Consider the following 27,454-nt stretch of genomic DNA (forward strand, 5'->3'; position numbering starts at 1 on the left):
TACAAATGGAAACTGTTGAGGCAAGACTTTCCAAGCAATGCATTTAATATTCAAATAGGCAAAGCCCACATTTCAAAGCTCAATCTGTTTGCAAAGCTGGTAAAAAAGAGCCTCACCGGGTGCAGTGTTTACTAGAGTTTTGTTAATCTATTTTATAATCTGTGACTGATATAAAAGTAAGGAAAAAAAACAATTATGCAAATCCTCTCATCTGTGTGGTCTATGGGTGTGCTCGTGCAGTCACATTTAACCTCTTCTGTGCCTCTATGTGTGTGAATGCATGTGTTGCTCACCTCCAGTCTGTCTGTCCTCATGAGTTTCTGTGCAGCAGCAGCAGCAGCAGCTGGTACGGGGACACTGGGGTTGCTGGTGACCAGTACATGGCCACTTTGCAGCATGTCAGCGGGCATCAGGCTGGGCGACATAGGGCCAAGGTAGGGGTTGAATGCAGCGGCAGCTGCCGCAGCAGCATTGACATTGGTTGCAAGGCTGGGTGTGACTGAAAACATGGGCTGTGGGGCAAAAGCAAAATGAGAGAGTTGGCCAAAATTGAGCTAAAAAGTTGAGCAAAACTATCTCACTCAGATTTGTCACAATGTTTTCACGGAAGAAAATGTTGAATATTGACTTACATCTACCAGAAAGCGTATTGCCATCCTTCCTCAATCCTACTCAAATTACTGATTGATGATATGTGATAAAAGATGAAAGTGAAATAAGTATGCAATCAGCAATAGCCAAGTAGAGGACAGGAACTGTGGTTGGGGATGTGTCTTTCATTTGAGAGAACACATAAAGGAGACCTATGTGGTGTCACCAGTTCCCTACATGCATTACGCACACAGGAGTAATGAAGCTCTAGCGTAAACTCAGTCAAGGAGACTTCACTTGTAGTTTATTTCTCATACATTCAGCCAGTCACTCCCCTCGCGCATATTCCCTCATAATTTCATCGCTACCATGGTTTTTGGGCTGTCAATCATGCTATCAGCTGATCTCATCGGAGAGCTCTCTTCTATCCAATAGCGCAGTGACCTTCCTTCATAGTTGGCCTATCATCTTGCTGCTGTCTATCTTTAAATATGATCGTCTCTCTGCCTACAGTGGGCTCCGTTCATGCTGCTGATACACGCGCTCTTCATCAGTCCAGTGTCTGTGCTTTCGGTACGAACCGACGCGAATGGCTAACGTCCACGTTGACCTTTTTTGCCAGTCTCCTGTTATAACACAGTTTATGTCCAATTCCTCAGCAGAGGAGACACAGTCTTCTACCACGCGTTTCCCTGCACAAACAAGTTCATCGGTTACTCCAGGTCACTCTGTACACCATGCAGTCTAAGGCTAAATCCAGCAAAGCTGTCCATGCACACCTCAGGAGTGATTGTCTTCCAGCCTCTGGCTCTCTCGTCGCCACCAGGCCTCCTCCTCGTTGCAGCCGACGCATGAGCCCCGGATGCAAGTCCATGCCGCTCAACACCCAAAGTAAAGACATAAATCAGGTGGCCCCATCCAGTAATTGTGATCAGTGTGCTATTTCAAAAGTTTCGAGGTTTCAACGTTATTTAATTCACTCAGCGTCCCATGTTTGCCAGGGAAACTATTACCGTAAATACTCTAATAGCGGCGGGACTCGGCTTACCTCTACTACACGGGTATCAGACTTGATTAATGCATTAAGGCATATCAGAAAGACGCATTTGGGTCGTATCTATTGTTTCATAAGGGTATTGAAATATCCAGTGTTTGCTTTGTTAAATTCCCATAGAAACACATCATGCTGTCCTAGCCTACAAATAGAATTCCTGTACCATTTAAAGCCCTATGTTGATTCACGTGATTTGAAACTTGCAGAAATTGTCATGGTAAAATCAACAAATTCCAAGGTTTCTATTTATGTTTTATTGTTTAATTTATCAGCAAAGTTTACCTTATCAATTCTTGACATGCACAGAATTCATCCACCTCAGCACAGCTCTTAAAGTCAGTCGTCGGGATCATGTTGACCTCATTCAAGCAAGCCTCACTTATGCGTCAATCAGTCGTCGTCATCCTCAATAAAAGCACTCCTCTTAAAGATTAATGTGAAAGAATCACGCAATCGTGCCCTGTCAATGTGCCTTGCTGAGATTATACATACACGTGCATACAAATGTAGGTGGATTTTTTTTCTTCATTCACGGCTACCTTACTGCTTACTGTCTCCTCTGAATGCAGAGGTCCTACGCTCTTTTTTTGGTCATAGCTGACCTCTGCATTCCATTCACGTCATCCACATGTGATGGCGTGTGGCTGATATTGTTTTTAACATGAGTCATCATGGCAACATGTGGTCCTAGAGACAACAACATAGTGGAAATACTACAGAAGTGGATTTGACTTCCTGTTTGGTGAGTAAGCATTCCTTTTGGGGTAAATATCAGGCTCTGGTCTTCTTCTTTTTTTTACTCTCTGTAGAGTCTAACCACCAAAGACTCTGTCATCATCACACATCATCTGTTTATAATAAATTATCTTTTCTTCCTTTAGTTACTAGCGTTCAATCAGGGAGACAATACCTTTGCATACCTAGGCCTGTAGTTTATTTCTCATACATCCTGCCATTCACTCCCTCACACGGATGCTCACTCATAATTCCATTGCTGTCATTGTTTGGGGCTATTAATGATGATATCAGCTGGTCTCCTCTATCCAATAGCACAGAGACACATCTACATTGTTAGCTTATCATCTTGCTGCTGTCTCTTTTTGAAATATGATCGTCTCTCTGCTTTTAGTATGTAATACTGCTGTTATGCGCCCCTCCATCACCATCAAACATATCATTTCCTCAGCCTCCAGTCTGAGCAGAATCATCAGCCACCACCAGTGTCTGGAATACACCAGGGGATTTTCTTTTTTTGCTGGTGCTCAGGCCCTCGATTACAAATCTCCCTGTATAGTCTGTGCCAAAGACTCTGTCATGATTTGATCTTCACACATTAGGGGAAGAAGTCCTTTACTGTACAAACATGTGCTTTACTGGAGTTTGAAAGACTGAGAGGGAGGCTAAGGAGTATGCTAGCTGACATTGCGCAGTGCAAGTTTTCCCTGCATGTTCCTGACCTCAGCCCCAGTCAAAGGATTGTCTCTTGTACCCCTGCCAACAGGACACAGTGAGTAATAGAGCAGCGGCAGCCAGGGCTGTGGACAGCTACATTCCTCCCAAAAAAACCTCTTCACTGCGGCGTGGACTTTTTAAATTCTTTCAGTGCTCCCCTCTGGAATGTCTGAAGAATTATGTTCTATCACAAGGTACTCTGGAAAAGTAGATGTATTTCTCTCAAGGTGCTGAGATATTCGAAGCTCAAGGTTTATATGTTGTCAGTAAAAAAGACCCTCATGAGACACTGATGTCATCCTGCAAGAAGTTTGTGATCTGAATGTCTCTTCACTTGGCATTGAATCGTTGCCAGTGATGATAGGACAATGCAGATTCTTGCTTTAAATCACAATCGGAATGGATTGAAAGCAGTTATGTTAAACAAAGTAGATTTACACAGTAGGAACAGAAAAACATCACACTGCACGTCTCCTGTCAGCAGTTTGTGTTGCTGCAGTGATGTTTGTGTAGCTCTTTCTCAGACAATCTTTTAGTTACAAAGAGTTACCCTTTTATCTACCTTCAATCAGAATTAGAAAAGCATGTTATACAGAATGATCACTCAATTTAGATCACATATGTTACGATTTAAAAATCAAAGATGGCTTGTATTATAATGTTATGTGACAACAGAACGCTATGAGGGTATCTGATCGAGACCAAATAACTCAACTTGTCTCGAAGACTTAAATAGAAAGATCAAAAGCAATGTGATCAGCTAGAGCTGTTTCAATTTTGTATATGCCAAGTGTGATTTAGTTTTTTACTGTGTGATTTGAAACTAACAAGCAGTCCATATTTACAACATTTAGCTTGATTAAATTGAGACCACAGCGTTCATAAATGTCACAATCTTTAAAGTTGTAGAATAAAGCCACACATTTTATATATTATTGAAGCCTAAGTTTGAGCAAATATTTTGCAAAATATGCACAATGTCAACAAAAGATTTCCTTTTAAGTCCATTACATTTAACCAGTAGGAAGAAACCTGACCTCAGATTTGTTGGATTGCGACAGTATTTTATCTACACTGTGCACACTCTGGACTTTGGTGCAACCATTTTAAACACTAGCCTACCTCCCTGCTCACCCCCCACCCAAACAAACACATATAACCATACAGACGTAAGAATTCCCTTGTGGCTTTTATGGTTTTAATTCACTTATTTCTATGAACTATCTGCACCAAACAAGTACACCAAAAGTGTGTGTGAGTGAATGAGTGAGTGAAATGTTACTGTGTCGATATAATTGTCATGTGGGCTGTCCGCTGACGTTGACTCTCGAATAAAAAGCATCACGAGCACCATCACTCACAGACGGCTGTAAGGGGCCTGAATTACTTCACCCTCTGCACAGTTCCATGCGTGAAATGAAAGCGTTCTCCTGCGCAGATGGAGGGAGGGTTGCCAGCTACAGACAAAAAAAGTGAGAGAGCAGCAGATATAATTGGGTAAAGATACCAGCGATGGGGGCAGGAAACTAAGCTAAGGACACAAGGGAATGATGGAGGAATAGTCTGATTCCTGGAAATGCTCGTACCCGATCTTACCCTTTTATTCCCTTTGCACACAACATGGCTCTGTTTGTTTGACTTTTCTTTGCAGTGCAGGTCTAAAGCCATCTCTCCTCACTGCTGTCGTCCTATCTCCTTCACTTTTCCTACCTGTCTTTACTCTGTCCATTTATCTCTTCCTGCCTTACTCGGTCCTCCCTTTCTTCTTCTGCTGTGTCCTTCTCTGTCAGCCTGCCTCCCTCATGCTCTCCTCTCCTTACTTTCTCTCTCCCCATGACATGAACAGAAAGGGAAGGCCTTGCAGTCCCAGGGAGATCTATTGCTTCTTTAAATCCTTTCATGGTTTCCTCTGTTCCTCTCAATGGGCCTCTCGACTCAGCCCCTCTTCCCCAGATAAGGGTGATAAGCCATCGGCTAAGTGTCCATGTGTGTGTGTGTCCATGCATGCAGCATCTGAAGCTCTTTTGAATAGTCTGAGACAAATTCACTCCACTGCTCTCACTTAAACATAAAGGGACAGAGGAGAAGACAGAGGAATTACTTCAAGCCTGACTGACAGGTCTCATTGACTCTGTAAGGTCTCATGGACCAGGCAGGGAAGGATTGATTTGAGCTGGCTGACTGGAGCTCCGGCCATCACCTTGAAGTTCTGTGGAGCATGCAGCACAGTCGCAGAGCCATTTCTAATGTAATTTACTGCGTCTGTGTGTGGGTGTGCAGCCATGGATTTGTGGGTGTGTTACATGATGATAATAATGTAATACTTTATCGATCACAGTGTGGTAAGAATTCAGTGTCTGATGCCCGGGCTACGTTGTTCTTACGTCGCTTGATTAATCTGGGATAACATGATTTTAATGAACTTGTGCTGAAACAATTAGTCAATCAATTAGCCAATTGACAGAAAATGAATCAGCAAACTATTGACTATATTGGACTATGACTTATTAATCATTTGAAGGGAAGTTCGGCCCTAAAGTTTCATGGTGGAGAAAGTGCTAACTAGGGTATGTGGATTATCTTGAGTAACCGAGTCTTGATTTCTCTTTTGAGTTTTTCAAATTCAATTAGTTTTTGGCGCTTTGAGCATCCCAAGCCGAGAGCCATATAGTCCCATTATAATTACGAGAAGGCAGACGTTAAGTTGTTGGTTTATGCTTTAATTGAACAGCTCGGTTCATTTTGATGCTGCTAACCTGGCTCTTCAAACACAGTTGGAGGATAGATTTGGTAATTTTGGCTGGTGTGAATGAAGGCAACACAGAGTCAAAACCATTGTCAGCATCTTTAGAGCTGACCACAAGTTGATCAAATGATTACATTCATGTTTTGCTGGCATTAATAGACTCTTTTCCTTTAACATATTCAATTAAATGATACCCAAAAAGTGTATTAAGCATAATACAGGCAGTTTTAAACCACGGATTAAACGGCATAATGTATATCGAGCAATCTGTCAGAGTTCGTCCAATTAAAATGTTAATATTTATTGAAATGTTTTTGTTGTTTAGTTGAAAAAAAAAAGTTTAGTTGAATTTGTCTGTTTTGCTCCAGGAATCACAAACTAAATTTGTATGCGTTGTCTTTTTTTCGTGTTCCCTAATTTAATTTCATTCTCTAGCCTTATTTGTCAAACGTATGTATTAAAATATTAAAACTATTTTAAAGTAATTGTTAAAAAAAACAATGCCCCACAAATGGCGCTGGGCTATAAAACATAATAGGAACAGTCAATAATGCAGGTCTCTGAGCCCTCTGGCTCAAAAAGACTTTCCCCAAAACACAATCATCACAAAAGAAACCGCTCTAAACGATGAAAACATGTTCAAAACATTCATGGTTTCTGCTCTGTAAATAACAGATATATTTTGAGAGAATGAACCCATGTGTGTAGATAATGAGTGTAATCTTTTTCTTTATGTTCATTTGAGTTGTGTATGTATGCGTGCATGCGTGTCCTCTCACCATTGGCTGTAGCTGCGTGCCGGGCATCATGGCGTTGGCAAGCTGCATCTGCTGGGCCAGCATGGCCATGTTTTTCTGCTGGATGAGGTTGTTCCTTCCATTGATCTCCAGCTGGGTCTTTAGGTGGGGGGGAGGATGCAGGTACTTGCAGTTCTCCCTGGAACAGCGGCCCTGATTGGGTGAGAGAGGAGGAGGAGGAAGTAGGTGGAGACAAGGGTGGCGAAAGAGAAGAGGAAGGGATAGGGAGGATGGAGGCGTGAAAAGAGGCGAATTAGAATAGTGTTTCCTTTAACTGTTGTCTAATGTAAAAAAGTAATGAGCCTTGACTCTAGCTACTGCCCTCTGATTTAGCAGGCGCTGACCTAACATCCCTGACATCTGGGCCTTGCCACTGGCTTTGCCGTAAAGACTGATCAGTTCTGCTTTCGTTTCCCCCTTCATGACCTAAGTTGTGCGCTCGCTACCTTCCTTTTTTTTTCTCCAGGTCCAATCGAAAGACAAATTAGCAGAGATAGAGCTGTCTATTTGCTTCTGCTAACAGATTGTAATACACGGAGCAACAAAGACAAATTGACTGAGAGAATGATGAACTGTCCCAATGGTGATATGGATACTTTTCACTATCCATCAATCTCAATTTGACATCTTTAAACTGCGTGTTTTTTCAGACCAGCAGTCCAAAAGCCAAAGCTATTTCTTTTACTTGAAATTGTTTGTATTAATTAATTCTTGCAAAGTAGTAGCAGATTCATTTTCTCGTCGTTTGAATAGCCGCTTCGTCAAATAATGTTTAGCGTGTGTTCAGCCTGTGCAGTGACCTCTTTCAATCAAAAGGTATTTTCCTTTTTCATTTCTTGAGATAAATTATGTTACAAGGAATACAGGCACAAGTTCAAAAAGGTCAAGAACACACTTTTTTTTATAATGGTTGTTAAGTAAAAATAAAGACAGAAAATTCAAAGGAAGACAAAGAGCTTAATACCTGAACTTCTGCTGCACTGAATTTGAATTAGCAAAGACCCGCCCTCTCGTCCGTCCTACCACCTTAGAAGCTGTCCCACTCGATGCTGGATGTTTTACATGCCCCAGTGAATTACTATTGATCTCCTCCCAATTGAGACAAACGACTTATGAGTCAATACTTTACATCGTTTCAGAAAAAGAACAGGCTGGAGAAGTGATGCCAGATCGATATGAGACTTCTGTGACAATAACATAAACACGTCATGGGACTTTATCTGATAATCTGCTAGTGTCTATAAGCAGCGCAGTGTGTGTCTGGGTGCTTGGAGCTGTGGGCGAATATATTCATCCAGCAGCCAGCAGCCCAAGGGGAGAAGGAGGGAATGTCATTTACACTCTTATAATGCCTGCTCCACTGAACACTCCCCCGGATAGGTGTAATATTTTAGATATCTCCTCCTCTTTTTTTTTACTTCCCCTTTCTCCTTCGTTCCCTCCCGCCTAAATCCCCTGTACATCCCAAGCCCCATGCCAATATTTGTTCTCCTCATGATGAATACAGAACAGTTGCAGTGCAGAGGTGCTGCTGGGATCATGCGAACATATTCATGTCTGTGTGCAGAATGTGCAAAGTAGAAGTACGACTGTGACGCTTTCACTCTTTCGTCTTCTCACGCCTCAATCCCCCCCGCCCATCAAATGCATCCTCCCTCCATATCTTCCCATTAGTCCTTTTATATGAATCTATTTCCATGGGGATAGGGAGAACAACCTTGCGACAACTCCACAGGACCACCTTCCATGGGGAATTAAAGGTTGGTTGTCATGCTTATCTCAGTGAGATTACCTGCTGCCCATGGCAGCCCACTATGACACCTGCTTTCACAACCGAACACATGCACTGTCCCATTCTTCCTCTATTCCCCCCACCTCCCCTCTTTCCTCTCCTTGTCTCGCCGTATCTCTCCATCTCTCCCTTTTATTTCCTTGTGCAGCCTGTTCTGCCTAGCTACAGCAGGAAAGGTACTTTGCAAAGGAGAGCAGCAGAATGTCAAGAGTTCTCCCAGCGTTTTCATTGGCTGAGAGCTGAGAGTAATGGTATTCCCAGCCTGCCGATTGGCCTAGAGGCACACATTAACAATGTTCCTAGGCTGGCTCATTCCTGTGTGGCTGTGACTATTGATCAGTGCTAATTGGTTAATGTCTTTTCAAGGCACATTCCCCATGGGTAACTAGACTCTAGCATGTCAACTCCAGCCGAGAGAGTGTGTGTGTGTGTGTGTGTGTGTGTGTGTGTGTGTGTGTGTGATTAACAGTGACAATGCAGAGCTTACATGAAATACCCCAAGCACTCTTTGAGGGCAATCTCTTTATTGGTTTACAATGGGCAACTAAGGCAGCTTTACTCAATATTTTCTATATATATATATATATATATATATATATAAGATCATAAGATTAATAGATGTTTGTGTAATGTTTAAAAGGTGTTCATTGTAGGGGCGACTGTGGATCGGCGGTTCGATCCCCGGCTCCTCTAGTCCATGTCGATGTGTCCTTGGGCAAGACACTGAACCCCAAATTGTTACATTGTTGTTTTACTTTTTCACCGTTCATGTCTTTTTCGGCCACAGCAGGCAATTGTTTTCAGCAAAAGTAAATCTCTGAAAAACCCACCGTACACTACCTGCTTAGCACCAAACGGCAGACAAAGTTAGTGGCTAGCTGGTGTAAGTGGAAAGCAAACGGGCGTGAATAGTACATTTACATTCATCAGGTGGCCAGAACATGACCCCAAATGAGTGTGTCATTGTCATGTGTCAATAAGCAAGTTTTAAACAATGCCAACATTTTTAAATAAAATGTAGAGTGAACAATGTGTAAGTTTCATCTCCATCATTTGAAAAACATGTTACAAAACCACAATTAGCATCAAGAATATTCAATGATCAATGAATGAATGAATGTTTAGAAGTTGAATCAACAGAATACAAGAATGTTTTTGCCCTAAAATCTTCTTTCAGCAAAGCTAAAGGGACTTCTAAAAAAAGACTTGAAGGAGAGAAAGCAAAACATTATGATGGATCAAAAAAGCCTTGTTTGGGAATGTCTTTCTTTAACTTGGCTTTCATGTGGTTATCTTCTCAGTCAGTTGTAGTTGGAGCAATAACATAGTGGGGTGGATTTACTTATAATGCAGTGCAATCTGATGTGGATAACTGCTAATGTGTATAATCATTAATATGTTTTTGAAAGACGTACTGTAGATTATTTTGTTCCTTGGAGGTTGACACGGGTGTGAACCCATTATCTCATGAGGATGAAGGTGAAATCATACTTGTTATGCTTGAAGTGATGAGGATTTTCCTCTCTGCAATTAGAAAGGTCAGCACTGTTTTCGCTAATAGACCCATTATCTATTGCTGTGTTGCTGTTGATTGAACAATTCAATCCAGTCTGAAGTCCCCACCGATCACTGGCTGCTTGCTAATGTCTCTCCTGCCCCTTTTCTCTGCCGTTTCCCCCGCTGTCTACACCGTGTCAGTATAGGTTAATGGTGAGTGTGTCTCATCCAAAGCAGTGCTCCCTCTGGCTTAGAGCGTATGACTGCCAGACTCCACTCATGTTAACTCTGTTCCTCCTTCACCTGTCTGCCTGTCCTCCGCTTGGACGCTAATATGCTAACAGACTTCATACGTCTGTCTTTCACGCATTCTCTCGATTGCTCTGTCTTCCTCCTTGTCTCTTATCTGTCGGTTTCTCTCCCATCCTACCTTTCAGGTGATTGTCTGGACTGGTCTGCTGTCATGGCCTTTGCACCAAACAAATTATATTCGTTCCTCATTCAAAGATACAAAACATGATTTAACATGTCAGGGCAAGGTTTTGGTACACAGCCTCCACGACGTCTCATCACCAAATATAGATTCTGAAACTTGAACCAATTAGTTTTTGCCAGGCTTTGGCTGTGGCAAAGCATAGCTTCACTTGCTTTTAATTGGCAAGCCATTAAAAAAAAGTGAACCAGCTGTCACAGACCCCCTCTTAAGTGTATGTGTTTGCATGTACACGCTGGGGAATGGGGAATGGGGCTTTCTGCGCTTGTAAATCAACCTTGGCCTCATTACACCAGATAGCTTTCAGCCATAAATCAGCTCCTGGACACACATTCACTCTTATTTTCTTTTTTAGGATGATAAAACACAATGTTTGGGGTGGCAGAATGTTATTGATGCTTATTAATTAATCAGTACAATGGGAACAATACAGCTAAATCAATTCCCAGGTGCCTACATATACATGGCATACACACAAACACATACAGTACGTGTCCTAACCTTGAGTTACTTCAATTACCACTGCGGCATTTTCACTGCGGTTTCAGGTATCACACGTGTGGCGGGTTTTGACCTCGGCAACACCATGGTTTTAATAAGGATCACATAATCCTCTGTGATGAGGATGTTACATCAACGAGGCCGTCCATGAAAACAATCTTAATCTTAAAGCTGCTCAAATCAGTATTTTTATATTAGCAAGGGATCAAATGTGTAATGAGTAGGTCAAAGTGTTAAACTCAGAGAATCATCAGCTCAACGGAGCATTTGAGTGTCTTTCAGCTTATTGTTTTAGTTCAGTCTCAACATTCATCAACCTTAAGCTCTTGCAACCCCAAAGAACTCGACTTGCCAAACAGCAGACAGCAGACTGACAAGTGATTTGTGATAGCTGGTGAATGTGGTAAAGCTTTCAATATGATAATATGATGTCACCCATTGGTTTGTGGACTGCAGTTTCGAAGCCTTGAGTTCGGCCTTGATTTTGCAACCATTGAGCGTAAGTTACCATATTTGGTCTGCGAAGGAGTGACATAAAGACGAATGTCAATCACGGTAAGCCCGCCCTAAAGCATACTCCGCTTTATGTTCTATTTAAGTGGGACCATTATTTACTGAATTAAGGAGGACTTGCGACTGAGACCATAAACTCATGTTTACAATGTTTACTGAGGGTAATAAGTCAAGTGAGAAGTAGGGTCATTTTCTCATAGACATTTATACAGCCAGAGGAGTCGCCCTCTGAAGGACATTGGAGACGATCCAAGTTTAAGACACTTCCACATTGGCTTCACTCTTCAGAACCGGAGGTTGCCGCCTGCTAAAGAGCCAGATATTTCCCTCTAGAGTTTGTGTAGACGGAGCTAAAATTAGACCAAATATTGGATTTTACTTGACCAGAAACACACCTCTAAATGAATACTAATATTGCACCGTAGATATATGAATAGGCAACTGCTTGATAAAAAAATGTATTATTGCAGGTATAATGTTTCAGTTATGCCACCATGCACTATACACTGTATTTTCACAAAAGGGCACTGCATTGGAAATTACCACAGTTATCAAAAGACAAGAATCAAACCCATCAATACATTTATCTTTTTATTTATTACATGTAACATTTTTGAACAATATATGTGAAAGTTCTAAATGGTGTGTGTGCTAGCAGAGCAGTGTGTGGTAAAAAGGATGAGAGGGATTAAAGGTCTGTAATTGTACATGATGCCTTACAAGAAAGAGACCATAGTTTTGGCCAAGATATGATTGTATTCTTCTGGGTTAGATGGGCAGACCCCGTGAACTAAAGAAGATTGATCTTAATGCTGAATATACTTTGAGGGCAAATTTTATCGTGTTTCTTACGATAAAATGCAGGTCATTATTGTAATGACCGTCATCCATTTATCCATCTACTCTCTTTCTTTGTTTCTTCCTCATAGGCATACTAAAAGCACAACATTTTTCTAAACTTCATTATTTAAGTTTTTATTTCTGGTTTTGTACAATTATGATCCAGGCTGCAGCATTACTTTATTGCACTTTTTTTTTGTGATGCCCGGTATTTTTTTATTGATCCCTACGTTTTCTCTTTGTCACTCTTGTCTCACAAGGTTTATTTTCATCCGTTGTTGCAATTAGAGAACAGTGAAATGAAGGTTTAGGAAGTCCTGTTAATAATCATCCAAAGTATGAGACGCGTAAAACTATATCTGGCAAATTATGGGTCAAGGCACTTTGAGTCACATGTTAATGAAGTCACTGACTTACTATTTGGGGGTGTGTGTGTGTGTGTGCTGTGGGACAATACGATCAACACCTAAAACCGTCGGTCTTAGTTGTTGCCTCGGGTAGTTTGGCAGCTCTCTGAAAGATGTGTCTGTGGAATCCCAGAGAATAAAACCTGTGGCAGCATTCCACTCACGGACCAGCAACAGAGACAAAAACAAGAACAGAAGAAGAGAGGGGTAGACAGTAGGAGAGGTACGAAAGCAGAAAGTGGGAGATTAATATTAATCAAAGAAGCATGTCTGACTGATTTCAGCAGCGTCTTCACTGGCAGATATCTACATCCTCCTAGGGTTGAATGGCGCATTGCTTTGCACCAGACCCTTCTCCACGTTTCCTTCAGTCATCACCCATTGATTCTAAATGAGCTTTTAATCTACCCATCCAGAGTGACCAACTCTGATTTAAACACACATAATCTAAAAGCTTCTGATCCTTTCCGCATTCTCTCTCTCTCGCTCTCTGTCTATGTGTGTGTGTGTGTGTGTGTGTATACACATGCTGTGTCTGAACTCCCCTCAGACTACCGAATATCGTGACCAGTGTTATAACTGTAGAGCTCAAGTCCAGACGCCACTGTCCCAAACCCTTGTACATTATTAATTCCCCCCCCCCCCATTGGCACCCTGTCTCCCTCCTGCTCCTAAAGACGGCATCAATCAAGAAAACGCTGTCTGTCTGGATAAGCATACGTCAGACAAATTATGACATCAGATGGAACACAAAGAATGGCCTGTCTGAGGACTGAGAGTGCTGCCAGACTGGCCAGTGACACATACACACACACATGCATACAGCACATTTATTAAGCAATACACACCAGTTGCAAACCACTGACCCATTATGCCAAATGTTAGGAAGTCAACCTGATGACAAACATGTTTTTTTCTTTGAATTCAAAGGAGAAAAACATCCGGTGTTCTTTGTCTTCTCTCACCGTGTGTGTTCCACTGTTAGTACCAGAGGTCTATTTAAGTCTCATTATCTCTTTCCGATCATTTATCAAATCTGGAACACCCCCGGGTGCATTAGTATGGATCAGTTAATGACCTTAAAACCTCATTTAACTGGACAGAGGGATAATCCTTTGAGACAATGACAAAGATGGATATGTGGACAGAAGAATCACAGACAATGATAGAGGGAGGCGACACAAAACAGCAAGATCAAACTATAACTGAAATAAAACAGCTGATCATTTCACAGAAAAACACTGCTTAGAAAGTGAAGCTTCTTCACGTCACAAATGACGTCCAGTCCGCGGAAAGCTTTTAGCTGTAGTGCTCAATTAGCCAAAACACCAATTACAGCATGAAAAAGCACTACTTAGCCTGGCAGGGTGTTAGCATGTTTTGGATGGGTGAGGGTACAAAATCGTTAGCACAGGAAGCTAATGATGAGGGCAAAATCATTAGCCATCATGGCAGAGTGCTGCCACTGTCAGCTGGCCTGGTCTATGTTTGTTATCCACTACTATACATGGCTTACATGTCTGGTTCAAGTAGCCCATATTAAACTAATGAACTGTTTTATTCATGATTTCTAGCGGTTATCCGCTTTATGTTGCTATCAAGCAATGTCATATAAGGGAGATTGAAAAAACATAATTATTTTCCACCGATTGATTAATATTTCCCTTAGTTTTTCAATTAGTTGATGAATCATTTAAGTGCCAGGAAATAGTGAAGAAATGCCCATCACCAGTTCCAAGAGCCCAAGATCAACATGTCAATTCAATTGATCAATTCATTCATATATTGTTTCAACTCTTCAAATGTGTGAGGTCTAGATCTCTATTTCCTAAATTCCTTGTGGGTTTGAATGCGTTTTTGTAAGTCATTATATATATTAGCCCTGTGATAGACTGCCACCAGCTTTTTTTCTCACCTTGCTATTTGCCCTGCCCTCCTGCAAATGATGTACTGATATAGACAATGGATGCATACAGGCTCAGTTACAATGTGCAAGCAAGGCAATCCAAATCTATGTAATGTAGCAAATGTGTTTATTCAAGTGGCTAGCAGTGGGGGTTACCATCTTGGGAAAATGCAAGAACACTTTTTTTGCATTTTATAACTTCTCTAGCACTTGCATATGTCACAGTGGGGCAGCTCTGAACCCTTGAGAGTTGCTGACTGCTCTGAAAGTGAGCGTTGCCCTTGGTCAGAACAGTCAGCAGGAATGGTACGACCCAGTTTTCGAGGGGAAAGCAAAGAAACATAAAACCAGATGGATTTGATAAGTTATTTATTTGATTTGATTGGTGACTAAGATTTACGAATAACAAACAACTGAGGGGAACTACAAAGGATAAAAGACCGGAGAATGCTGCTTAAGTCAAATAAATACACGCAACAAAAAGACAATTCCTAACTCAGAGTTTGACTAAATAAAATAAACAAAAACCCTAACCCTGTCTAACTATCACATACATGCAACACATCAAAAAGCAGTGGGCACATTGGGCGGGCGCCAGCCAAAGGCATAACAATTAGCTTTTAAAGAAATTAAGTTGGTGATAAAAAGATTGAATATGATGTCAAAGTCACCTAGTCAGCAGCATATAGCCTAGACTAAAATCAGCTAGATCGTGAAAATGAAAAAGTTTGTCCAAAGTCTCTCTGGAGGGTGAAGTATAGGTGTTGTCCTGGCTCCTGTGGGAACGCCATGGAATTGTGCAAGGCAAAGTTTCTAATTAGCTTTGTTCTTATTAGGTCTACAACACTATCTCCCCTCAAACGCACCCCGGCGCGCGCACACACACGTACACACAGATAGTGATGTCAAGAGAGCCACAGCCCCTGAGATCTGACCCGTCTTCTCTATTTCTCTTTCAATTAACCCTCTTCCTCTATCATCTGTCTGTTCATCTTTTTCTTTCTGCCTTCATCTTACCTTCACTCTCAGCCTAAGCATTCTCTATTTACAATCGCTAAAATTTAGATTAATTCAGTTTTATCTTCCATTCACTGTGCCAAAGAGGCAGGCAGAGAGCAGACCCATTAAAACCGTCTTAATGGAAGACTGGTGAACAGGCACACAGGATTCAACAGCTTTTAGGCCTAATTATTTTCTGCCCATCTTTGTAATGCTCATTCTGGAGATATATGGGCCTCACTGTCTGATGGGAATAGACCTCTTTCTTTTTCTATTTTTTTTATTACATCTTACCTTTTTTCATGTTTCGATCTCCTTTGCTCCACCGCTATTGTCAATAAATGTTCTTTAAGAGATGGGCAAGTAAATAAAAAAAAATTCTGAAAAGGAAAAGATGAAGACGTGAACATAATAGAAAAGCTGCTGGCAACCGCGACAGCGCTGCCCTGAGTGTCTGCATGAGTGGACACAAACAATAAGACACAGCCGCAGACATTTTTAATGTGCCTGCTTTGTATATGTGTCGTGATCGTAGGAGGGATTTAGTATCAAATGACTGTTTTTTTCTCCAGATGAAACGAGTGAGGATCAGATGCGGTAGAGTCAGAGGGCTGGAATGTTCTATTCTATTTTACTTTTGATGAGTCATGGAGGACATGGCAGATAATCACTAGACCGCACCCTCAAGCTCTCAACTCACAGAGTGGGAGATGGTTGTCAGACACCAGTAGAGACATCTTTTACTTGCATGCACACGTGCTATGTCTGCACTCACACACTCACACACACACACACACACACACACACACACACACACACTCCTATTCTACTCCAACGAAGGGTGTCACTGTACTGGCATCAGTAGCTAGTGTCATTGCCTCGAGGTTAAAGCAGATAAGAGAGGATTAGCATTCATTACTCCATAAAGTGATGATACCTCCCGCAAGCACACACACAGAGCGATGCACAGACATGCTCAAGGCACACATTTCCTTTTTTAAAAGACACACTGTCAAAGCTAAAAACACAAAAGGAAATAACAGTAACACAGAGCAACACATGTAATCCTTTGTAACACAACTGCAAAGCTGGGAAATCCTCAAACTGAAGCCTGACCCAAAAACTGAAACAAAAACAAAACAAGGACAACAATGGAACAAGAAACGGATGAAAAAGAATTTCAGAATTTGATGTAAGATCCATCAATTTATTGATGTTCTCATGCTGAAGTTACACATTTTCCTGCGAAAGTGAGAGACAAGGAGACATAATAGGCAGAGACGGAGTCATTGAAAGGTTAAGGATATGTTTTGTTGGTGCGATACATCATGTAGAGAAGCATGACACAGTGCGTCTTAATTCCCTCCCTCCCTCCCCCACACACACCGCGACAGAGCAGAGGGCCATCGTGCCATCCGGCTGCACCCTCATCCACATCGATCCACATTGATCAAAGTCGGCTTGTACCACTTAAGCAAAGAGCGGGGTGGTCACCTTCCCTCAGCCTCTCTCAAAATGGACTCATCCGTTGTCAAAGATGCCGCTGCCACGTACTGTATGTAGTTACAAAAGCAGTGTTGTATATCAGGAGCCAAAATCAAATTAAAACGAGAAAAGGTCAGATAACATTGTGGCCTGAAATTGAATTAAAGCTTAAATGTTTTTTTTTTTAAATTGAAGCTTTGATGGCAATGTCATTTAGATCACATATTCTTTTGATATGTCGTGCAGTCTAGACTTTGAATATCAGCAGGAAAGCTGCGGTGAGAGCCAGTACGACGACAGAGAGAGTGCTGTCGGCAGGCCCAACACAACACAGCTGCTGTTCCTCTCTGATGGCTGAGCCCGATACCACTGTAATCCAGTTATAGCCTTTTTGAAGAATCACAATGTCCAACAGCATGCCCTGCAACATGCGCTATAACAATAAAGGCATATTACAGACATTCTTCAATCTTGCGCGCATCGAACAGGCGACTGACACGACTCCCGTTCGCTTCCATGCTCTCCCTCTCTGTTATTACTTTCTCCCCACCCAGACACCATCTATCTGCCTTTCTTTCCTCTCCATCTGTCCAGTGCTGTCCATGCTTACACCGTTTGATGTCTTTGCAACCATCCATCACTCTTTCACTCTCTCACTCCATTCTGTTACTGCACAGTCTCTTTTCCTTCCTGGCTTTTGTCTGCATGTTGACACCCTCCTGTGTCCGCCTGTCTCTGCAGCCATATTCTTTGCCTCATATTTAATGTCATGATGATGCAATTACTGAAGCAGGCATTTCCGCAAACCAAACTGGCTACTCGGGTCATTCATATCACAGCTTTTTTTGTTTTTTGCTGCTGAGTTGCATGACTTGCATGTTTCGGCGGAAAAAAACAACACAAAACGAATGGGCGGCGAGAGTCGCTGTAAGACTGTGATAACAGAGTTGATGTATTAACCTTTGTAGGAAGAAAGAGGTAAAGAGCACGGTGAAAGCAACAAAAAACATCCGCTCCATACTGGTCATGAAGGATCAATATTGCATGGAGCCAAAGTGCGGCTAAACGGTGTGGTTTCTGTTAATTAGCACTTCTCTAATGATCTCTCTCTCTTTTTGTTTTCTCCCCCTCCTTCCCCCACTCCCTCACCTTCTGCACTTCCCTCCCAATCTTGCACTTTATTGCTCCCTTCCATTACAATCCTTTCTTTTCTTTGGCTTCATCACTTGTCCATTGCTCTGTCTAAGTCTGTTGAGTCTGTTCTCCAAACCAATGTTCGGTCTCGACAGAGGAAACAAAGCGAGAGGAGCCATCTGAGTTCTTTTCATAAGCCTGATAAATATCCCACTCCCGTGTTTGCGGCTGATGGCTCTCAAGGATGAGATTTAATGAACCTCTCATCCAACTCTGATTATTTTCTAATTAAAGGAGTGAGTGATGGGGGCAATGAGTAAATTCATGAATGCATGTTAATAACTGTTGGAGGGGTGGGGGAAATAAAACAACAAACATGGTAATAACGGTCTGAGAGACAGAGGTCGTTCTCTGTCGAGTCTTGTTTACTGCACTCCCTCAGGAATGGAGGTCATGTGGCAGTAAGATACGTTTGCAAAACTTAAACAAATCACAAATCTAAAATCTAATTTTGTTTATAATGTAAAATATGAATGTGTCTGGTGTTGCATGTAGTTGCATTAATCAAGCTGGACTTCTTGCTAACAAATTGTATATCTACAAGCATATTTTTCTTCATGCTGAGCAGTAGGTGGAACATTCAGAGATTCTATGACAATTTATGTAACCTATGTTAAGTTTGTGGTTTCATGATAGTAAAGTAAACATGTTGTGTCTCATGCTTCAGGTCACTTTTGTCTTTACTCGTCAGCCCTTTTGTTCTACTTTGATCGTCCAAACTATCTCCTATCCCATTCTAATTAATTTCATCATTCCATTACGTCATGATTTGAGAGCTATCATGCAATAGATTTCATAATGACACACATAATCAATTGAAAATGGGCAAGTTACTCACTGCTGTGTTATTGGGCAGCCTCCAAATTCCAGCCTGTTGCATACTGCATTGCCATTAACCAGGCACCAAAGCCACTCTAGTGTGATTATACCTGAGGGGAATACTCAAGATTTCACAGGACTCTTACTGCTTTACAGTGTGTGTGTGTGTGTGTGTGTGTGTGTCACTGTGTGTGTGGGTGACTGCAGTGGAGCGTAACAGTTTGTGTGCTTTGTTCCGGATTGAAAGTAGAGAGGATTACACATGAGTGGTGCGACTAGCGCCTGAACTCCTGAGATCAGATGAAGCAGAGGGTCAGTGACCGGAAGAGGAGATGGAGGAAAGACAAGACAAGACAAGACAAGACAAGACAGGGGTAGATGGACTTACGGTGCCACGCGACAGACAAAAACAGGTGTACAAGTTAGCAGATGACTGTTTTTTTGCTCCAACTTTCCATCTACTTCTCCCTCCAACCTTGTACACCTTACTTGTCTGCAGTCTAATTTAAATGTTTGCTTCACCGCATCACTCTCAAAGAATTGCAAATGCTTTGAAAGCAGTCGAAAGACGGTGAGGTAGAAGAAAAAGTGTGTGTGTGTGTGGGGGGGGGGGGTACTTGGAGAACTCAGGGAGTTAGATTGGTGAGGGGGACAGGGGGGTGAGACAGACTAACAGAAATGGATCAGGCCATAATTGATTAGATATTCTGTTCACAACAGCAGTAGCAGCAGGAGCAGCTGTAGCAATGGGACATCACGACAGAAATGCTGATATTTCCTTCCTGATATTTCTGCCTAAATGTCCAGGGTTCTTTAAACCTCGTACAAAAACACAGGTGTAAAGCAATATTTGGAGACAAATTTGCAAGAAGAGCGTTTGATGCAACATTAATGGTTTGATAAGTGGAGGATTAAAGTGAAAAAAATGAAGGGTGCCAAAAGGTGAAAGAGATGATTGCATGTTGTGAAAGGCTATTCCTGCATGCCCTTGTATGTATTTTGGCTCTGATGATGTTGTGTCATGTCTCCATGCTGATGCAGCATGTTTAAAGATGGATGTGTGTGTGTGTGTTTGTGTCTCTGCTGAGGCAGCATATCCACAGATGGATGTAGAAACGGTGGCCTCTCTGAGGACAGAGAAACATTTAGAGGAGATGTTTCAAGGGAGAACTTGCTCATGAATAGAGCCAGACAAAGCTAATAGCTGCTGGCTGTGTGTTCACTGCTCACTTCATGGCGATGTGAAAAGCCTTCTGTCGTAATGTCCTGCTTTTAGGCTGAGCTATGTGTATGGTGTATCTTATTTAGTTAGGCACAAAATACGTATTCTATAAACGGATCTGCAAAGTGTTAACTATAGTTACTTACATAAAAATGAATCATGGCATAGTTTATTATTAAGTATTTTTTTCATCTATTTAATTTTTAATGATATTTTCAAAATATATTTATTCAAATTCCTTAAAATCAGCATGAATCTGTTTTAAAACAATTGAATTGAATCAGATGTGACATGTTGGATCTGTGCATATTAGATCACATTCACGATAAGCTGACTTGATTTGAAATCGCATGTGTTTCTCTGTTTGGGCCCTCTGTCAACCCTGAGCCAGAATTGTTCATGCACAAAGGCAAGCTTTTCGTAAACAGACCCCAAAAGGTATGAATTCAAACTCCGTCCTCACATGGTTGTCTTGACAGAGATAACTGAGGTTTTGGAGAACAATAAGGTTAATGCTGTTTAGACACAACAACATAAATTCTGCATGTCAAAGTGTCTGGGATGCCTGGGAGAAAAATAACTGGAGAAAGGAGGGAGAGTGTGTGTGTGGGGGGGGGGGGAGGATGGGTTTGAGAAGAGACAGATTAGCAGAGGTAATGAGAGGATAGGATGAGAGCGGAGAGCATGACAGTGGAATACAGATACAGAGCAGATTAACACTGTTGGAGTACGTTTCCCTTTCAAAGAGTTCTTATCCAATATACTGCATCCCTCTGTGCACACACACACACACACACACACCTACCTCTGTTTTCTACTGGGCTCTCATCTCAATACATATTGCCTTTCCTCTTCTCTTGTTATCTGTTCTCTTTGCTTTACCCCCTCTCTCTCTCTCTCTCCCCCTCCCTTCCTGTTGCACTCACCCTCTACATGCATTGGTTCTTTTCAAGGACTCTGAAGTATACTGTATATGTAAGTCACTATGCGTTGCTTAGCTCATGTTTGAGTGGCTGTCCGTGCAATATCAAAACGTACGTCTGATTGTGGATGTGTGGATGTGAGTTGTACCCAGCCTGTAATTAATGACCACTCCGACTGGAGAAAAAGAGTGTTACTCATAACCCGCCAACAGTGACAAGTGGTCACGTATTTCTGAACATATTTCATTGATTGAAACGCTGTTTGTTTTTTTACGACACATACTGTATATAAAATACTTACACACTTCAGAGAGTAGAATTGTTTCATTTACAAAAGCTGCAGAGTTATTTCTTTTTCTAAATAATTTTTTAACTGGAATGTTAAACTATAAAAAGACGGTCTCTTTTTTAAATTACAATGAGCTTCTCTAATGTCCCACATGGTAAGTTTATCTGTCTTTTTTGTTTTATTGAATTTGTGTGTACATGCTTATGATTGGGTTGTATGAGTCATTACATAAAAGAGACTCGGTGGAGACCAAAAACACGTCTGCCACACTGATAACTACTTTTTGAGTGTTAAAATAGGTTCCAACCCTAAGCCTTTTTTGGCATCTAGGAAAATAATGCTTCTTACGTATGCAACTTCAAGAAAATATTTTAAAAAAACACACTGGCACTGGCTCCACTTTATCACAGCCATTATTCCCTTGAACAGGCTGTAAAGTGATTATGGGTACATAATACACAGCAGCTAAGGCATAATGAGACGGAGGAATGCCCTGTGTTACTGCAATAATACGTTCCCCGATTCTCAAGGAGATGTGGCATCACTAGCACGGTCATCACCTTCAGGATAATGTCATGCATAATGACACCCAAAACAGTGTGGTAAGTTTAATGTACATAGCACCAAGTTTTCATCAAGCCCAACCAATAACCGCAGCTTTATAGGCCTTTCAGTAAAGAACATGGCTGTGGAGTGTCTCATAGTGCCCAATAAACTGGAGCTGAGCAGCATATTTGACGTCTTAGCGACTACGTGTTTCGCTAAATGGCCAAGAAGCCTGAAACGGCATATGTCTTGTCAACTGTTCACTGTCCAATTCACAGATCCAGTCTTCACATGACACCTTTAAGCCACTGCAGGTGGAAATTAACACCTCCAGGTAACCAAATATATGGCAAGTTTGTCTTCAGTTAATACCAGTCAGGCGTCACATTGGCCAGAAAACTCTTGAGACCAAAATATTTTAGTACTGCAACTATACAAGTGTTTGTCTGTCTTTCTCTGTTGAACTTTTACTTTGTTTAACTTTTTCGTTCTGACAACCAAACACTTTCTCTGACAATGAGCCAACCAGATTAAATCAAACCAATGGCTCTCTAACAAACACATTCTTTATGAGCCGTTTGTTTCCCTTGCTCTGTACAAAGAGGTAAAATGGAAACTTTCTTGTCACTCTGTTGTCTGATTGGGTAATTAGCATAAGTTAAAAGTTTATCACCAACAATACATGTTAAATTAACACAAGCATAAGGTAGTATTTACTTACTGATGAATGTGACATACTTATTCCAGTCGTTAACTTCTAAACACTGAATGCTGCAATCCAAAATACTTGTATTTCAGTGTAAACCCGTCATCAGTGTTGGACAGATTGCTGTAATGACCCTCACTACATTTACTAAACTGTCCTCAAACAATTTGCCACTTTTACAAAAAAAATGAAATGGATATCTTGGGCTTCCATTGTACAAAAAAAGAGAGAAAATAATGGGAGGAGTGTAAGATTACTGTGATAAAGCAAATGCTTGTATAAGCTTTTCATATTGATGAAAAAGAGCTACCTTAACATCTGGTTCACTTCTATAAATCACGTGTTACACAAAATGTTCAACAATTGAGTGAGGGCACACAACTTTCACATTTGTTGATATAAGGCATGGCATGGAGAGGTTGCAGATTCAAGAAGGTATAGTTCAACATCCTTATAGTTCATCCAATTAAAAATATAAATTGGGGGCAATTTGATATGCTGTGTCAGATTTTTATCTCTTCCTCAACTCTTTCAATTCAATATGATACAGATGTGTCAATATTTTCTAAGTTTGTAAATGCCAACGTAAAATCATCATGGGATTTTGTATTATCACACACCAGTTAAGCAGGTGGAGACCAGACTAAAACAAACTCATGAAGTCAGTGGAAAATACACAGTGGGAATGAAATTGTGGTAATATTACATTCCTGCATTGTGAATAACACCACATATGAATTTGCAGTATATTGACCTACAGGACAAGTTATTGCAACATCAAAGTTCCAGAAAAGAATACTAAAATGACCTAATAGAAGGTTAAGGTAAAGCTTTATAAATAGTAAATTAGAAAATTCACCACATTCACGAAACAAATCCTTTCTACAACATGTTTAATGTCTAATGTACCTGGTAATGGCAGTGTTTCATCATTATAATTTTTGGTAATTTTGTGGTAATTTAATAAATTATTTTGGCAGAACATAGTCTTGATTACGGCCTGGAGAACACTGAGGTTGAATACTGGTAAGATGTACAAATTGCAAAATTCAAATAAATAGTCGAAACCAAGTCCATGTAACATTTTCCTTTCAAACCTAACAGACAAAACAATGGGGGTCAGAGAGAAAATGCATCGACACTATACATAGCTTTCAATCGTCACACTCCCTAAAGACCCCAAAAGTAATCCCTACTAATTTATATCCATGGCCACTTTGAAGTTATTTTCTTTGAAGCACATAAATAAGTAAATTGGTAATTCCTGAGTGGGCTTGTTAGACTGCATGTTAACACTGAGTAAAAATCTCTATTTAGAGCTAAAATATAATCAGAACAAAAAGACAAATCTGTGTAAACAGGAAAACGGCAATTACAGCAACATCGCCACAAAACTAAAACCAAGTGTTCTTATATTCCTATATTCTTCCTACATTCCCAATAGTAAAAAATTAAGTTGGTACATGTACATTATACAATTTAACCTTTTGGTAGCTTAGAGGGGTTCTAGGGATTTTCACACACCCAATACTTTACCTACCATCTTTACTCGTATGTTTCTTTTCGTGGAGAACAGTGGCTTCTGACAGTTACAGTGGATTCCTATTATGACAAGATTTTCCCGCAGAGAAGAATATTCAAATGTCAATAGACAACCCGTTCTCACTACCAATGCATCAAATACTGCAGCTTGGTTAGTGCTCTTCAGCGCCTGACACCTATGCACATAGGCACCTTTTAGTGTGCATAGCACACCTGCGTCTTTATTACACACTCAGAGCAATTGACGTAGTTTAAAGTGCGAGATAGTCCACACAGGTAGGGTCAAACAACTTTCGTTCCAGTACATCGCTATGTGTGTCCTGTGTGAAAGTAAATATCGACATTTTGTCAAGTCAGTCGTTAGTCGTGACTCGAAAGTCACTCCCTAGTCACATGACTTGTAAGTCATTGAATGTCAAGCTCACTATTTTACTGAACCTAACAAGTGGTTTTGTTGCCTGTTCAAAATCTTAATAACAAGAAATTAAGTGCAAATTCAACCCACTGAGACAATTTCAGCATGCCCATCAGTAGCCAGTCCATCATGCTGTACGGAAGCTCCTGCGGCTCTTTCGCGCACACTCACCTGTTTCCCATCACAGCCTAATGGTGAGTTTATTGTATTCCGTCAGCCTAAATACCCCCAGATTTGCTTTTCATTCACTTACATTGAAAACAGCTTTGTCTACAGCTGCTATTAGCAACACATAGCTGAATTCCTGTGGCAGGAGCCAAAAGGAAAAGCTAATACTTCTTTTAAAAATGTTTCTATAACCACAGACAGTTGTCCGACAAGTCCAAAATTGGTTGTTTGTGAGTGCCTTCAAAAAAACTGTTTTAACATAAGAGTCAACCCAAATAACCCCAATGATTTTACTATATTTCTTCCAATACTAAATTAAGAAATATGCACTTATGTGAAATCATTTTGAAGTTGTGTCATGAACACAGAAAGTTTCCTCCCGTCTTTGTCAGGTTACTTTTCTTTCTTACTGTTTTGGTTACAAACTCAGTCTCTCTGTGATATCAGCCAATCCTACAGAGTCTCTGCCTCCGACTTATTAAATACACAGCTGACATTTTTTTGAGATAACACTGCATGACTGAATGAAGTGCGTGTAATAAAGACATCTACATACAGAACAACTGGCAAGCAACTGTGGTTTAATAATAAAATGATACATAACAAAGTGCATTTATTAAACCTGAGAAACAATGGCGGTCATCCAGCTACAGGCCCTCCGTTCCTTTGCCGGCCTGCATTTCAACAGGAATGAAGGGGCGGGTTGTATGCCAAATTGTCCAGGAGTGCGAAGCCACGTGTACAATCATCCATCCCTTTACTCCCTTTATTCTCTCCACATCCTCCTGTCTGTCCTTCCCTATCCCCTTGCCTCTTTCTCCATGCCTAGCTATGTATTATAAATTCATCTGCAGATAGAGCAGATCTATCATTCTGTCATGGAGGCAGGGAGGGGAGGTAGACTGTGGAATGCCCTGGCACTGAGAGCAGGGAAGGGCGCTGAGCGTAGTTGCTATGCCTCCTCGCACATTCCCTGCTGCGCCTGCTCTCACCCTCTCCGGCTCAGCCTGCATGTCTGTTTTGATGATCCATGCAATGCCGATGCAGCCCCCTTTTTCCACTCCTGTCTCACCTGTACCAACCAAACCCACCCAAGCCATCGGAGCGCCAACCAAGCAGCCCAGAACTGCAATAACACAATGCCTGACTTAACAGGAAATCCCCTGGACTGGCTTGACTGACTCCCAGCTCTGAGTCTCCAGTTTCACCGAATAACACCCTGCTTGCCAATCAGATAGGAGATAAATTACAGGACATGTCCACAACGCTGTAGACACAACTCTAGGGTCCAGAATCATTGTTCTAAGTTGAGCCAAAATACCTGGATTGACTCAAATGATACCGCTGACACATTTATTAGCATCTGGAATAATGAGGCAGCAGGCTGAAATACCGCAGTGTGAGTGAATGTGTATGTGTGCACATGTTGTGTTTGTGACATGTATTCTACATGTTGGCTACATGTACTTATCTTCATATATAATATACTATCTTACTAAAGACCAGTGTTTATGTTTGGCTCTCAGCCATGACATATGCAGCCACAGCTGACTCTTAACACACTCTCCTACTGTTGTGGTAAATTAAAAGTGGGACCTGATGTATATTCACAATGTATGGGCGTCCATAACTGTGAACAGTGTAGCATTTGTTTATGACCGAGGGATGTGAGATAATGCGTTGCTTTTAGCATAAACATTTGAACTCTCTTCTTCTTCTTCTGAGTTTTGGTTGAAGTGAGTTGACACGTTACGTTGCCTTTAAATCAACACTATGGGTTTTTTTTATCAACTTGTTATCAAATGTTTAATGCTAAACATCTCTGCATAACATTCACTGGCAACATATTTTCATTTGTTTTACCGCTCATGTTAACGAAAACATGATAATTACTTTATGGTTATCTTTTGGGGAAAAGGGTCTTGGTTACAGTTTACATAAAAAAAGAGCATTGGACAATAGCACAATGGTTCAAGGGATGGCAATGTTGGTTGGTGCATTGGTCGGTCATTTCACCAATTTTGTCAGATCAGAAGTATCTCAACTATGTACTGCCATCAAACCTTGTGCATACATGGTCTCCAGAGGATGAATCCTACTGATTTAAGAATCCCCTGACTTTTCCTCTAGCACCGCCGAGATATCAACATTTGTGGTTCTGAATGAAATGGCTTAAAATCTATTGTACTGACTCCCATGAAAAGTGGCATAAACATCCAAGCCCTCCTAAGGATGAATTGTGTCAACTTTATTCCTTGACCCTTCATTCAGCATCATCATCAGGTCAACATTTTAGTTTGTCCAATTCTTTGGTTAATTTCCAAATACCTGCAAAAGTATCGTAATTCTTATAAGCTCCAGCTGTACTTTGTTTTTAAACACGATACCTGGCATAACTAACAGCTTCACAAACTGCTGGAGTGGCTGTAGCTTAGTTTTGCTCAAAATGAAACTAAAACCACAAACCACCCTGACTTAGTGATGCTGTTGCTTAAAACAAACCACCCGTGTGACTCAGGACTCAAACCAGTCTCTGGTGTCGAAGTCTCATCATCCA

General features: G+C 41.1%; 1 protein-coding gene across 9 annotated transcripts in view; it reads right to left on the reverse strand.

The window, feature by feature from the left end:
• The window catches only part of LOC116390669 (muscleblind-like protein 1), a 59,753-nt gene that overhangs the window by 11,764 nt on the left and 20,535 nt on the right, over window positions 1–27,454 (reverse strand). For all 9 annotated transcript variants that reach the window (XR_004213188.1, XR_004213187.1, XR_004213185.1 and 6 more), the window contains exons 3-4: window positions 6,623–6,793; window positions 294–512 (exon numbers count right to left, since the gene is read on the reverse strand). Coding sequence is in view for 5 of the 9 variants with exons in the window: in XM_031860582.1 (XP_031716442.1) it covers window positions 294–512; window positions 6,623–6,793 (390 nt within the window). In the remaining 4 variants the exon portion in view is untranslated. The remainder of the gene's footprint in view (window positions 1–293; window positions 513–6,622; window positions 6,794–27,454) is intronic.

The sequence above is a fragment of the Anarrhichthys ocellatus genome, unplaced genomic scaffold, assembly GCF_004355925.1.
Source record: "Anarrhichthys ocellatus isolate YVR2014 unplaced genomic scaffold, GSC_Weel_1.0 scaffold24, whole genome shotgun sequence".
NCBI lineage: Eukaryota > Metazoa > Chordata > Actinopteri > Perciformes > Anarhichadidae > Anarrhichthys > Anarrhichthys ocellatus.